Source organism: Cyprinus carpio, chromosome B9, assembly GCF_018340385.1.
Source record: "Cyprinus carpio isolate SPL01 chromosome B9, ASM1834038v1, whole genome shotgun sequence".
In the NCBI taxonomy this organism is placed as follows: Eukaryota; Metazoa; Chordata; class Actinopteri; order Cypriniformes; family Cyprinidae; genus Cyprinus; species Cyprinus carpio.
Window position 1 is genome coordinate 5,647,487 of NC_056605.1, and position 15,531 is coordinate 5,663,017.

At 38.3% G+C, this 15,531-nt stretch overlaps 1 protein-coding gene across 1 annotated transcript in view; it reads right to left on the reverse strand.

Annotated features, from left to right (window-relative positions):
- Nucleotides 1–5,181, reverse strand: part of LOC109064632 (alkyldihydroxyacetonephosphate synthase, peroxisomal-like) — a 53,576-nt gene extending 48,395 nt beyond the window's left edge. Inside the window, exon 1 of the mRNA XM_042730725.1 lies at nucleotides 4,925–5,181. Within this exon, the coding sequence (XP_042586659.1) occupies nucleotides 4,925–5,088 (164 nt within the window). The 5' untranslated portion in view covers nucleotides 5,089–5,181. The remainder of the gene's footprint in view (nucleotides 1–4,924) is intronic.
- Between the last annotated feature and the right edge of the window lie 10,350 nt (nucleotides 5,182–15,531).

Here is a 15,531-nt window from a genome sequence, read left to right on the forward strand (position 1 = left end):
TAATTGTGATTAATTGTTTGACAGCACAAATAAATAAATAAATGTATATTATGTACTTTTCACAAAAGAATCTATATAGACAGAATTTATTTTACAACATTTCTAAATAATAATAATAATAACAAATAACAACAAGCTGTTGATCCTTTGCAAAGAGCTTGATTGACAGGCAATCTGACCAATCATAACGCCTTCTTGTCCGGCAAGAAAATCTGACAGGAGAGTAGATTAACTTCGGTGGATTTGAACTGCTGTTATTATGTTGTGTATTGACGTCTTTCCATAGTTTAAATAAAATGCGTTCTGATGTCCATTCATGTTTATTTCGTGCTTTAAGTACATATGAAAAGACGATCAGTCGACGTGCAGCTTGAACTGAGGCGCTACAGCAATAAACACATTAAAGAGCCACAAAACTGTATTTATTGTTAGATTTTCCAAAAAAAAAAAAAAAACACGTCTAAATTTGAGAGCTGAGTTTGTTCCATACATGAAGTAACCTGCTCTGTCTTGTCTCTCAGTGTTTTGTCAGTTTCCTCTTTGCTCTGTGATGTATTTTTTACTGCGTGAGAACATGATGTGTTAGTGTGAGAGCGGCATGGCTTGTCGGACATAGCAACAGTAACTAAGGAGGGCGGGTTTTTGAGAAGGGTCAACTGAGTGCAAAACTGTTTAACAAAATTACGCCATGAGAAAAAGTTTTGGTTTGACAAAAAATCTAATAAAGAATAATTTTTTGTATCCATAATTTTTTTTTTTTTTTTTATTGAACTGTCATTTAAAATGATTTTAGAAAGTGACAATTTGAGTTGGCAAATGGAATTTTGAAAAGTTTATTTTGGCAGGTTTTAACAAGCATAACATTTCACTGATCAATTTGTCAATTTAAAACTAATAATTTTTCACAATATTACTGTTTTTTAGTATTTCTCATCAAATAAATGCAGCCTTTGCAAGCATAAAAGACTTCTTTCAAAAATATATAAAATCTGCCTATAACATGTTAAACTGCTCAAACTATGTATATTAGATGTAAACATAGTTCACATCTAATCAGTGCTGATGAAGTAATAACCTTAAATCAACAGTTTATAATGTTCCTCCACATCATCTCATCTGGATTGCGTAATCAGCTTCCAAAAATTTAGTACTTGTAATTAGATTAAATTTAAATTAGTTCAAAATATTTGTAATCAGACTACAGTTACTTTTTTATGGATTAGCCCATGTGCTTACATATTATTTACAATAATTACACATTTATGATTTATTTATTAATTTAGCTTTTTATTAAACTCATAAACCCCCTGCAGGTCTTTCACAAACCCAGTTTGGGGAAACTTGACGTAATATAATCTTTAATGCACTTCATATAGTTGATAACAATGAGTCCAATACATTTTCTTACTCTTTGTATTTTATATCAATATGGTACAAAACTGGTATCCTATTTAAATCAATGTGAGAAATGTGATATTAATATATAAAGTAATCTAAAAGATCATATTACCTAAAATCTGTCAAGTAATTTGGTATCAGTAACATTAGTTTGTAAGGAATCTACCCAGCGCTGGTTGTGAGGATGTTATCTTAACTTGAACTGTCCACTGCTTTGTGGTCTTCATGGCCAATCGCTCAGAAAAATAACAGCACACTTCTCGTTTCTCAAACCTCTACACATGAGTAACAATAAGTGTGATGACCGCTGATCAATGATTAGCTTATCAACCCAACCAAAGCACACGACGATCGCTCCAGGCTTCAGTGCAGCTGTGATCTCTGGAGCGCTGGGCCTGCTGTGGGACTCGACACACACACACACACACACACACACACACACACACACACACACACACAGTCAGGTTACAGAAACACGCGAGCGGGTGATCAGAGACAGGAATGCAGGTCTGCTGCTGATCTTCTGAGAAACAGACACAGTCAAACCCTAAAACACTCATCAAACACACAGATGTTCATATCAGAGACAGGAATGCAGGTCAAAATATTATTACTTACTTATAAGGCCCATGGCTTTAGCTCCTGCGTACCTAATCTAGTCTTCTACCACGCTACAACCCATCACGCTCCCTAAGGTCACAAAACGCTGGACTTGTTTTGATAGTACCTAGGATAGCAAAGTCCACTAAAGGAGGTAGAGCTTTTTTTCGCATTGGCTCCCAAACTCTGGAATAGCCTTCCTGATAATGTTCGGGGGCTCAGGACACACTCTCTCTGTTTAAATCAAGATTAAAAAACAACCTCTTTGGCCAAGCATTCAAATAATGCATCTCATAATTTGGACTGCAGTTATGATCTGATCAAAGTGCATTATTATTCTTTAGCTTGGGTTTTAAACGAATTACATTTTACTTGGCTGGGAACAGCAGCTACGCTAATTATGTTCTCTGATTTGGTTCTCTCGCTTTGCCACGGGATTTACATCCCGTAGGTAACTAGGGTTTACACAAGCTACAGTCTGGATCCAGAACACCTGAGAGGCTGATGCCAGCCCCTCAGAGGACCTCAGATGATGCTAACCCAGAGACAACATACAGAACTACACATGTTTGCTCTACAGTTTGATTGCATAATTGCTGTTAATAGTGTTAATCGTCTGTTCATGGTGTTTACGTATTTTTATTGATTTTTCTAAACATTTCTGCTATATGCACATGAACTGACAGTCACCACTGATAAGCTACTACTAAATATTGTAGAAACTTAATTTTCTGTAAAGTTGCTTTGTAATGATTTGTATCGTAAAAAGCGCTATACAAATAAACTTGAATTGAATTTAATTGAATTGTTCATGAGGACTTCTCCAGTAATGCATGTAATCAGATTTCTTTTTTCCAAGTAACTAGTAAAGCAACTCATTACTTTTAAAACTTACAAGAAAATATCTGTCACTGTTTTAAATAAGTAATGCAAGTCACTTTGTTTTCCCAGTTACTGACACCTCTCCTGTCCCCGTGTTGAGAGGAATTGGGAGTGAGGTGCAGAGGCACTTTATTCATTTCCCTTTTTGTGTGAAAGGTTAGAAAGCGTGTTACATTTTTGAGCAGTTTTGTTCATCTGGAACACACTATCAAAAGGAAATGTTTTAAACCCCTTCAGTATACGATGAGATAATGCTGAAAAGCAAATGTTGCCAATGCCTTAGGCAGTTCAACAACCTTTACATCTGCCGTTTCTCTTTGACATCAAGCATTTAACACGTACAGGAATTCCAGCTGTATCTTATCAATGCACCACACTGGATATACACTACTATCAGATAAAATAATTCCTGTATTGTTCTGAAACGTTTCAAAAAGTCTCAGTTTATTTCCAGAACATGATACACTTAACCTCGAATACCACTCCAGAGTGTTATATATGAGAGAGTGTGGATTTAGCGTGCATCAAGGGCACTGCGCTTTTAAGACCTGGGACAGTTTTGCGCGTGCATGTGCTCTGGAGTGACCAAGACTGCAAGAGTGGGTATTTGGACAGGCCTTTGTGGTCTTCATGCCTACTTGGACACTTGGGCCAAAAACAGGAAATAGTCATGCAAGTGGTCAAGTGCAAAGACCACATGTGTGGGTTCATACTGAGAAGTTCATAAAATCTTCTGCTGGGTCTCAGTAGGTTAAAGGTTGTTCAATGTCCAGCACTAGATGGCAGCACAGTGCTATCATTCCACATGAAGGAAGTACATTTTCACTTTTAGCAAATACAAAGTCAGGCCACCACAGCCCTCGTCCAATCAGAGCACAGCTCTCATACTAACTTCTGACATACAGTACAAAATACAACTTGTGAGGAGATCACCTCATATTAGCTAACATTTATAACAACAGACTGCATGACCAATAATCTATCCACTGAATTATCAGAGGAAAGTGATACCAGCTGTCACAGAAATAACAAAGAAAAGCAAGTAGCATGGAGATTATTGAGCATAAGTGTGTGTTAAACATCCCAGTGATGCAGCGAAGAGCCTCGGGCTAGTGCTGTCGACTCTATAGAGGAGAGAAATAACCAACGCCCTTTCTGTTTACACAGGCACCATCACTTCCAGTGAAAGCACACGTGTGAAAACAGAGGACAGAGCCCCAAAACTCAGTCAACGCCTTCCAGAATCACTCAGTATTGGCAGATTACTCGACAGCTAGAAATCAGTTAAGAGTCACCAAGCTCTATATATACATATACATATATATATATATATATATATATATATATATATATATATATATATATATATATATATATATCTTTTATATATATATATATATACACACACACTCCAAAAGAGCGTCTGGAGGCTTTCAGAGGACCTAAATTGAAAGACTGTCACCTTTATTAAAGCTAAAGCTTTTTAAACACAGCCAGTTTCTATAGATGAAACATATTTCAAGCAAGAAAAGGACCATATGTCTCGCTCCACATGACTTCTGTGACATATTTCCAATCTTCTGACAGCCTTGTGTGAGGGACAGACCCAAATTTAAGCTATTAAATGAAAATTTGCCCTGGTTCCTCAATCTCGTTAACTTGAGGCTGAGTAGATGACGACAGACATTATTTTTGGGTGAGCTATAGCTTTAAGGGCTGATGCGCGTTTGTAATGTGCACTGGAGGAACCAGCAGCGGACACGCGCCTTCTTCAGCACTGGTTTGGTCGCTGAACTGGAGCAACAAACACAATGCTCTGTGTAAAGAGAAAACGAGAAGATGTGAGTGTGTCCATCAGTGTGCACACATCGCGCGCGCCGCACCCTCCTCCGGGATGAAGGGACACTTTGTTTAGAGCGCACACACTGATACAATGCATCGCGCTCTGCTGCGCTTCTCCTTAACGCGCCTCCGGTTTAATCGCAACGCAGTGTTTATCTGTGAAGAGCCGGGTCTCTCAGCACACAGGCTGACTCGCACCTACCTCCTCCTCGGTACCGGTGTCGCGCTGCTCGGCTCGGACCGGGGCGCTTCGGCTTTGCACTCCTGCGCAGCGACGCTCGCGTTTTCTTCTTCTGGCCGTTTTTGCAAGTGTCCGGCTATGATCCGGAGTCTCTGCTGTGCGCTGCTGCTGCTGTTTGACGCCATGCTGCTTCCGTGTTTGCTGTCAGAGGTCAGCTGGCGGCTGATGGAGATTACACCCGCGTCCCGTCATGCACCGCGCTCCGCCTCCCTCCCCGCTCCATTGCGCTGGTACTGACTGGAGCACAGAGGATTTCCCTGAAAATAAATCCTAAACCATGCTGTTTATTTTTAGTTAGTAGATACCACTTTTTCAGTTTTTTTTTAATCTATCACTATCTTGTGTTTAATAATATCAGAAAAAGTGTGTGTGTGTATATATATGTATGTATGTATATATGTGTGTGTGTATGTGTGTGTGTGTGTGTATGTATATGTATGTATGTGTGTGTGTGTGTGTGTGTGTGTGTGTGTGTGTGTGTGTGTGTGTGTGTGTGTGTGTGTGTGTGTGTATACACTCACTGGCCACTTTATTAGGTACACCTTGCTAGTACCGTTTGCCTTCAGAACTGCCTTAATTCTTTGTGGAACAGATTCAACAAGGTTTTGGAAACATTCCTCAGAGATTTTGGTCCATATTGACATGATAGCATCACTTAGTTGCTGCAGATTTGTCGGCTGCACAGCCATGATGCGAATCTCCCGTTCCACCACATCCCAAAACTGCTCTATTGGATTGAGATCTGGTGACTGTGGAGGCCATGTGAGTAAAGTGAACTCATTGTCATGTTCAAGAAACTAGTCTGAGATGATTTGAGCTTTGTGACATGGGGCTTTATCCTGCTGGAAGTAGCCATCAGAGGATGGGTACACTGTAGTCATAAAGGGATGGACATGGTCAGAAACAATACTCAGGTAGACTGTGGCGTTTAAACGATGCTCAATTGGTACTAAGGGGCCCAAAATGTGCCAAGAAAATATCCCCTACACCATTACACCACCACCAGCAGCCTGAACCATAGAGACAAGGCAGGAAGGATCCATGCTTTCATGTTCTTTACGCCAAATTCTGACTCTACCATCTGACTGTCGCAGTAGAAACCGAGACTCATCAGACCAGGCAACATTTTTCCAATCTTCTATTGCCCAATTTTGGTGAGCCTGTGTGAATTGTAGCCTCTGTTTCCTGTTCTTAGCTGACAGGAGCAGCACCCGGTGTGGTCTTCTGCTGCTGTAGCCCATCTGCTTCAGGGTTCGACGTGTTGTGCGTTCAGAGATGGTATTCTGCATACCTCGGTTGTAACGAGTGGTTATTTGAGTTACTGTCACCTTTCTATCATCTCTGACCAGTCTGCCCATTCTCCCCTGACCTCTGACCTCAACAAGGCATTTTCGTCCTCACAACTCCCGTTTACTGGATAGTTTCTCTTTTTCGGACAATTCTCTGTAAACCCTAGAGATGGTTGTATGTGAATATCTCAGTAGATCAGCAGTTTTTGAAATACTCAGACCAGCCCGTCTGGCACCAACAACCATTCCACGTTCAAAGTCACTTAAATCCCCTTTCTTCCCCATTCTAATGCATCGGTTTGAACTTCAGCAAGTCGTCTTCACGCATCTAGATGCCTAAATGCATTGAGATGCTGCTATGTGATTGGCTGATTAGCCCTTTGCAATTGAACAGGTGTACCTAATAAAGTGGCTGGTGAGTGTATCTATACATACATGCACACACACACACATATATATATTGCTAATATGATAGCATTTAGGTGTTTTTCTGAATACATATTTAATCATTCTAAAATAACAATTCTAAAATTCTACAATAATAATAAAATAAGGAAAAAGTCAAAAATATGAAATAATGAACTATATATAGCCTAGACTATAGCCTAATGCTGGTAAACGATTAAGTAGCCTAATCAAATATATAATCTGTTCCGAACATTATAGTTGGAATTAGATTATATTACATTTAAAATGTGATCATTCTAAACGAATAATTCTAAAATTCTACAATAATAATAAAATGAAGAAATCGTCAAAAATATGAACTGACACACTATATAGGCTATCGATAAGGCTATTATTAATCTGTAAGTACGTACTTACACATATTATAGCTGTAATAGATTGTTATATCGCTATTAGATTACATTACATTTGAAAATGTTATATGTTTTAGCCTATGCCTATGCATACACAGTGGCAATTATTCATAATTAATACATCAAAATACATACATTTTATTGTATTTTCTATCAGTTTCATAGTTTGTGTTCATATTTTGAATAACTCTAAAATAATAATTGTAAAATTCTACAATAATTGAATTATAATATATATATATATGTGTGTGTGTGTGTGTGTGTGTGTGTGTGTGTGTGTGTGTGTGTGTATACACACACATATATAATAGTAGTGTTTATAATTTTTGATAACATTATTCACACAATTATTCATAATTTAATCATTTATGAGTCAGTGGGTCATTTAACCATGTGTTATATGTCTTTGAAAAGCTTTAATGTTCAATGCACAAATTCGTTTATTTATAATTAAAAAAAAAATTATATCCATTTAGTACACAATAATGCTAATCAAATCAAATGTGGTAAACGAGTTTGGTCAAAAATAATCTAAAAGTAATCAATTTGTAGTCAGAATACATTCTAAACAGCAGTTTTATTTAACTTGTAACAACAACAAACTACTTTTGCCACAATTTTTATTTATTTATTTTTTTCCATAAAGAAACTTGCTTTAAAAAAAGGCAGGTGTGAAGAACCATAAATCACTTCAACATAAAGGGGTTCTAGTAAACTCTTGGATGCCAAAGATAGTCATTTTGAATAAATAAATCTCTGAAAGAATATGATCAGAAATGTACATGATCGCATCGCATTAAGAAACCATACTTAATGAGACACATGTCAGCAGTCCGTCAATGTGTTTGTAAATGATTTTTCTGAACTTATGCCAAGCACCCTCGTGGGTTAAATGGGATCGGTGCAGTTTCAAACTTTATGTGCTTGACTAATCAGTCACAGATGTACTTTAAATGCACTTCAACAAAACTTCTCACTTTTATTTCCCAGATGCATACTTTGCATACTAGTATTTCAGAATGCAGTGTTTCAGACAGAAAATCTGTTCCGTCAGGGCCAATAAAATTTCTTCTCTGTCCTCTCAAAAAAAAAAAAAAAAAAAAAAAAAAAAAAACAGTATGGATGACGCATGTCAGGCCTGTTAACCCACTTATAGTGCCATTACCTGTGTCCTTCTGAGTCATGTGACCGTGAGAGTAACTCAGACGTGTGCTTGTCTGCCTCCTGTGGGTCTAATGATGTCATCACAAACATGTACGCTCTCCATTTAAAGTGCTTTCCCTGGTAAATGGGATGCATCATTTTTACAACAATGGAAAATGCCACATTTTTTGTGTTTACTGAGGTTACGGAATGGAATGCATAATTAGAAAGTGGTGTGTTACTGTGCAACGGTTATTTTTAGACATTAAGCAGTTGTGGTATAGCCACCGCTATGTTAATTGGGCGCTTGGAGAACATTCTGAAAAAGGATCATGTAAATATCACATAAATGCATCGGTGTATCTGTGATCCCCAAACTCAAAGGATGTTCGCTCCAGTTTCCGATGTTCGTTAGCAGTTAAAGCTGGAGGAATGATCACATAAAGACAGGAGATGATGATAATAATGATGTGATTTATTTGAGCATGTTGTTGAGGGACACAGGATGTGGAGTTTACTGCTGTTTTCAAGGGGCTGTTACAGCTTCATCCAGATGGAATGATTGTTTCCTCCAGGCTTGAGCTTTAAACTCCCAAAACAAAGTTCTGTAATGCACTGACTGCAAGCAATTAGAGTCGGAGTGTATCACAGAACTTTACTTGGAAAGCCACAGTGCTGCTTGCAAATTTTCCTTCTTCTCGGTGAAACTCTTCTGCACGACCCTCTGAAAGAAACAGACACGTTATATATTTCTCTGTAAAAATATAGATATATATCACCAGTATGACTTGGTAACATATGTTTTTCCGTTGCTTGAACTTATAAAAATAATTTAAAGGAACAGTTCACCCCAAAAAAGTGAAAATTTTATCATTTACTCACTCTCATGTTGTTCCAAACCTGTGTGAGTTTCTTTCTTCAGCTCAACACAGAAGAAGATATTTTGAATGTTGGTAACCAAACAATTGCCGGAATAGCCATTAACTTCCATAGTATTTTTTTTTCTATACTATGGATGTCAATGGCTGCCATCAACTGTTTGGTTACCAACATTCTTCAAAATATCTTCTTCTGTGTTGAGCTGAAGAAATAAGATGGATGAGATTCGACTTGATAATTTTAGGTCAGTGTTTTTTGTATATTATATATATATATATATATATATATAGAACATTTTTGAATGATTGAGGCTCTTATGAAAAATAAGAAGAAAAACACTGCCGTGACTTTTACAGCCAGTTTGCCGATTTTTTAAGTTGTAGTAGGTGGGATTGTTTTTTTGGAATATAGAATATATATATATATATATATATATATATATATATATATATATATATATATATATATATATATATATATATATATATATATAAATTGATAGTTGAAAGGCTGAGATTGATCAAAGTATTTCGGAGCTGGAAGTGAAAGGAGGCAGGCCAGAACTCCTGTAGCTCCATAATGGCTATTAGAAGATATTAGATAATAGATAAGAAGCATAGAATTGGAAACTTGTACTCATTCTCATTCCCACAAGCATATAATCACCTCACCAGCCTCCACGAGGAACACATACGGCGGCCTACATATGCAGAAACTGATGCCTACTTGCATAAGTTTCCATGCAAATTAAGTGCATGCAACAAAAAAAAGGACAATGAAATAAAGGTAAACTGACATATGGAGAAGAAAACAAGATTTATATATTGACTTTACTATTACACTCCGTCTGTTTGCATAGCTGTAATTGGGGCAGCCGATACGTAGAACAGCTGACGTGTCGAAAAGGGTCCAAATTTGGAGCAGTGCATTACTGTATCAAAACCATCACAGCAGTTTGGCATCCTGGGATAGATCTCAACTTAACACACTTATCGAATGTCACAATGAACTGAAAGAGAAGTCACAATCTGAAGAAAGGGGAAACTGGGAATGCCATATGTCATGAATTTGCATGTAACTTCACGCAGGCATTAAAGTAACCATCTTTAATTTACTTTGTTAAACTTTACAATCTTGCCAAAGTTACTTTAAGGCTTCAGTGGGTGAATATATCAATGAGTGACGTGCTGACAGTGTTTTCTAAGCATACGCGCACAATCTGTGAGTGTAATGCACACTTCCAGAGAGGAAAAAAATGTAAAAGAACATACCTGCTGCTGCAACTCACGAGACAGTCGACACTGAAGAAGCGCTCTGTCTAAACCCGGGGGTCGTCTCTGTCAAAGCCCCTGAGGATTTCACTCGTTGGTTGCGCATATGACGCTCGTGCAAACTGTTGATGAAGAGCTTGCATGCCGCGTGCGCGTCCGCGCAGCAGCTGGAAGAATGTCGACGTGGAGCTGCCAATCGTGCGCGCGCAATCACGCACGCGCTTCAGGAGAGAAAACTACAGTGTGCTGCTTGCAGGCGCCGAGCTACAGAAGATACCAGTCTGTTACAGTAGTCCTGGAGATACAGTGAGGTTCACAAGAAATAGATCAGAGTGCCTGATATAGACAGACAGACAGATATAGAGGAAGATGGACAGACAGACAGACAGAGAGACAGACAGACAGACAGACAGATAGATAGATAGATAGATAGATAGATAGATAGATAGATAGATAGATAGATTTGCCCCATGAGTATGTATGTTCTGGTCATCTCGGGGTGACTAAAACCTATCAGCACCTTATTAAACATTTATTTTGGCTTGCTCTAAAATCTGCAGTGTCAAAATGTGTTAAGTCATGCCATGTTTGACAGTTGGCTGGAAAGCCCAATCAAACAATCCCACAGGCTCCCCTTCAGCTCATTCCAGTCATGGGAGAAGCCTTCGAGAGACTTTTGATTGATTGTGTGGGGCCACTACCCAAGACTAAGTGCAGCTTTCAATACATTCTTACTATTATGTGTACAGCCACCCATTATCCTGAGGCCATACTGTTATGTTCCATCAAGACTAAAGCAGTAGAAAAAGAACTCAAGTTCTGTTCAGCTTTTGGGCTACCCAAAGTCATTCAGACAGACCAAGGGTCAAATTTCACATCTCATGTTTTTGAACAGATAGTACAAGAGTTAGAGTCGCAGGGGATCCTTGAGCGATTTCATCAGACCCTAAAGTCAATGATACGTGTCTACTGTATAGAGATAGTAAGGACTGTTAGAGGAACTAAACAGGAATCCCTTGGTTTCAGCCCAGCTGAGCTCGTGTTAGGTCACATGGTGCGAGGGCCATGGAGGCCCATCTTGCTGGAGTCCAGTCAAAGATGAAAACCAGTTATGACCAGAAAAGTGTTGTGTGCAGTTTTTAACCAAGTGATTATGTGCTGGTACTACTCCCTTTTCCGTGCTCAGTCATGCAGGTGAAATTTTCTGGTCCATATGTGATTGACAAAAGGCCCCTGACCCCTGATCAATGTCTCGAAAGCAGGATGTGTCACATAAATATGCTAAAGCAGGGGAGCCCAAACTCGGTCCTGGAGGGCCGTTGCCCTGCAGAGTTTAGCTCCAACTTGCTTCAACACACCTCCCTGGAAGTTTCTAGTATGCCTAGTAAGAGCTTGATTAGCAGCTTCAGGTGTGTCTGATTGGGGTAGGAGCTAAGCTCTGCAGGACACCGGCCCTCCAGGACAGAGTTTGTTAGAAGCTTTGGTTGTGTCTTATTTGTGTATGGGTTAGGTTATGCATGTTGTTTGTGTTAAAGGGAAGAGTTGGATGCTGTGCTTAACTGCCCATATACACCAGAAGCCAATGGCTTTGTGGATGGAAATGCTCAAAAGTCTTCTGACAGACTGCCAAACTCTGCTTTCTTATTCAATTTGGAGTTGTACCGCTCTTATTTGCCTGACGATCAGCGCTGTAGTAATGTTAGGCTAACCAGGAAGCAAGTCTCTGTTCCATGATGTTCCTTCCCAAACCACTGTCTTAAGTCATGACATAGATGTCGGTGAATGTCCACCCATTAAGCAGCATCCATACCGTGTAAACACACACAAACGGCAACTAATGAAAAATGAAGTTGATTACTTGTTGCAACATGGATTTGCTCTCTCTCTCTCCCTTAACCTCTCTGTCATCCTTTCAGTCAAGTATGGACATCAGCTGTGCCTAATTAAAACCACACTTTGGGAGTGACCTGATTGGTTGACAAGATGGGAACTGGTGGACAAAGCTGAGGTGGAAAGCCGGGAAGTCGAGAGTCTTTCCTCTTGTCCCAGCATGTGACTGTTGTGAGAGCCTAAAGCCTCGAGTTTGTGTTACTAAGTACTTCTTTTGTTAACCAATCTAACCTGTTTATAATTTGACTCTGTTGAAGTATACTGTTCAAATTCCTTTGTTGCCTGTATTTAATTGTGGAAGCCGTAGAGAGGTGGATGCCATTTTCTTTTGCTAATTGTGTTCTCTCCTGTTTTTGGTTAGTTATGGAGTGAGGTAACACTTATGTTGTTTATTTGTTTTGTTTTTTTGTTGTTCGGGTTAGCTTTTGATCCTCCCAACATTTAGAATTCTTTTGTTTGTTGTTTTGGCCTGGTCCCCTCTTGAAGTTTCTTGTTTCCAGACTTACTAACCTGACTAACTCGACTAACACTAACCAGTCTCAAACCAGCACTGCTTCTCACCCGAACATCAAAATCTATCAAATTATCAAACAATCTAAAAATACATATCTGGAACATTGGGATCAGGAAACTACAACACAAAGTAAATTACAATTCTATGTAACTATAAAAGCGAATTATGAATGTGAAGATTATCTCCAGAGTGTCAGAGACACAAAGCAGAGACGGATCCTGAGCAAGTACAGGCTCAGTGAACACAGTCTAGCCATCGAGACCGGCAGACACAGAAAGAGCTGGTTACCCAGAGAGCAGAGAGTGTGTGCTCACTGTCAGACAGGAGAGATCGAGACAGAGACGCACTTCCTCCTGCACTGCCATGAATACATATACTGTACGTAAGAAACCTCTACTTAGGAGAGGGACAGACAGCAGCACTTGCTGCGAGATATGTGGATGTGCCACAGCCTGAGAGACAGTGTGTGTGTATGTGTGTGTGAGAGAGAGAGAGACAGCAGGAGAATGTGTGTGTGTGTGTGTGTGTGAGAGAGAGCGAGAGAGAGAGACAGCAGGTGAGTGTGTGTGTGTGTGAGAGAGAGAGACAGCAGGTGAGTGTGTGTGTGTGAGAGAGACAGCAGGTGTGTGTGTGTGTGTGTGTGTGTGTGTGTGAGAGAGAGAGCAGGTGAATGTGTGTGTGTGTGAGAGAGAGAGACAGCATGTGAATGTGTGTGTGTGTGAGAGAGAGAGAGAGAGCATGTGAATGTGTGTGTGTGTGTGAGAGAGAGAGACAGCATGTGAATGTGTGTGTGTGAGAGAGAGAGAGAGCAGGTGAATGTGTGTGTGTGTGTGTCTGACCTCAGTGTGTTACCCTACTCTCCACCACAGTGATCCTCAGTATGTTTGTGTGTTTCTATGTAAGTTAAAGACTGTGGTATCAAATGTTCACATGTTATAATTTGTTAGTTTAATATTTGTAAGATGTTATACTATTCCATTCTATGACTGTGATGTTCATTTAATTATTATTGTTGTTATATTACTTTTTTTCTAATCATTTTGTACATGTATAATAAACTTTGGCAATATTGTATCATTTACAGTCATGCCAATAAAGCAGTTTTGAATTGAATTGAATAGATAGATAAAGGCATATACTATAAGGGATGATTTTTATTAAAACAGATTTCAACTATTTTAAATGAGGGTCACATTAAAACATAAAAAACAATGCCTTCATCATGCATTTGTTTCTTTTCAAATGCCTGATAATGTTTTAACACTTCCCCCAGATCAAGACTTTTAATTAGTAACTTAATATCACTTGGTGCATGTTTAACACTATGAGAAAATGGAATAAATTAAAACAATTCAATATTTATAGTGTGAAAATAATTTCTACTGATTATTTAACTACTGTAATTTTAACAATTTAGCTCCGAAAAGTTTAAAATGAACTATGGGACATAAAGGAAAATCAAGGTAAATATAATTTGTGTACAGAATATTAGCTTGTCTGCATCATTTCCAATCAAGCTGTTTTCAATTTTATCAAATTATTCAATTAATAAATAAATAAAAACTTATTTTAGGATACATAAATGCTATAAGTGGTCTTAAGGATAGGCCACCGTTTTCTTTCAAAATATAATTTCATCACAATTTGCAGCACAATAAAACACAATACGTTGTTTTATTACACAATGGAAATATTCATGACTTGATTCCTCATGTGATGCACACTGCTGGACATTGTTTATTCACAAATCACGCAAACTAGTGAAAGTGTGCTTCAAGAGCGTTCAGGTCCACAGGGCCAAACATGCCCATCGCTGATGAAACGCCTGTTGCAATAGGCAGCAACACACACTACACTTTGCACTCAGTTGACAGCATGATTGAGCTAAGTGTCACGGTGTGGGTTGATCTTTTAACAACAGTAATTATAGTTTTTGTCAAGTGACCATTTCAACATTTAAACATTCCATGCATCATTCCAGACAGATCATTCACATAAACCAACACGGGCAACATTTTAATGTTCACGTGGTTTAAGGTTTTGCAATTATAAACTCTTAAATTGGTTAGAGTGGTTAAACTGCGGTTTAAAAGGTGGAAGATTAATTACACTGTGAGAAAAAAGAAAAAAATGCACATACGCAATTGGAAAAGTATAAGGCGAACAGCAGGGGACGCTATCTGACAGACAGACGGGCAGGTCACGGGAGGTAGTAGGTTGTAGTTTAGTCCCTTTTTTTTTTTTTTTTTTTTTTACGGCTGTACAGGTTTTCTAAGGGCGAAGAAAAGTCACCTGACACAGAAACAGGCCTATCGTTTTGAGTGCAATGCAGGTGCAGCAATCTGCTCCATCTAGATCAGCACCTCATGTGATGTGCCTGCTAGGAATCTGTTGTCAGAGAGGTCATTCATTATTATTAAAAACAGCAAAAAAAAATGTTTTGACCCCTTAAAACCTTATCTGTTAAGATAAGCTTTGAACATTGGGTTAGAATATTTATGCTGAAGTAATAAAGTATATGCAAATCACCAAACCGCTTTCTTGCATTTTTAGAAGCAAAAAATAAAAAAAAAATTTTTTTAGAAGAATTTTTTTTTTAAATAAACAATATATATAATATATATATATATATATATATATACATATACATTTACATTACATTTAGTCATTTAGCACACGCTTTTATCCAAAGCGACTTACAAATGAATAATACATATATATACATAAAGTATAGATCTATATAAAGTTATTGTTACAATAA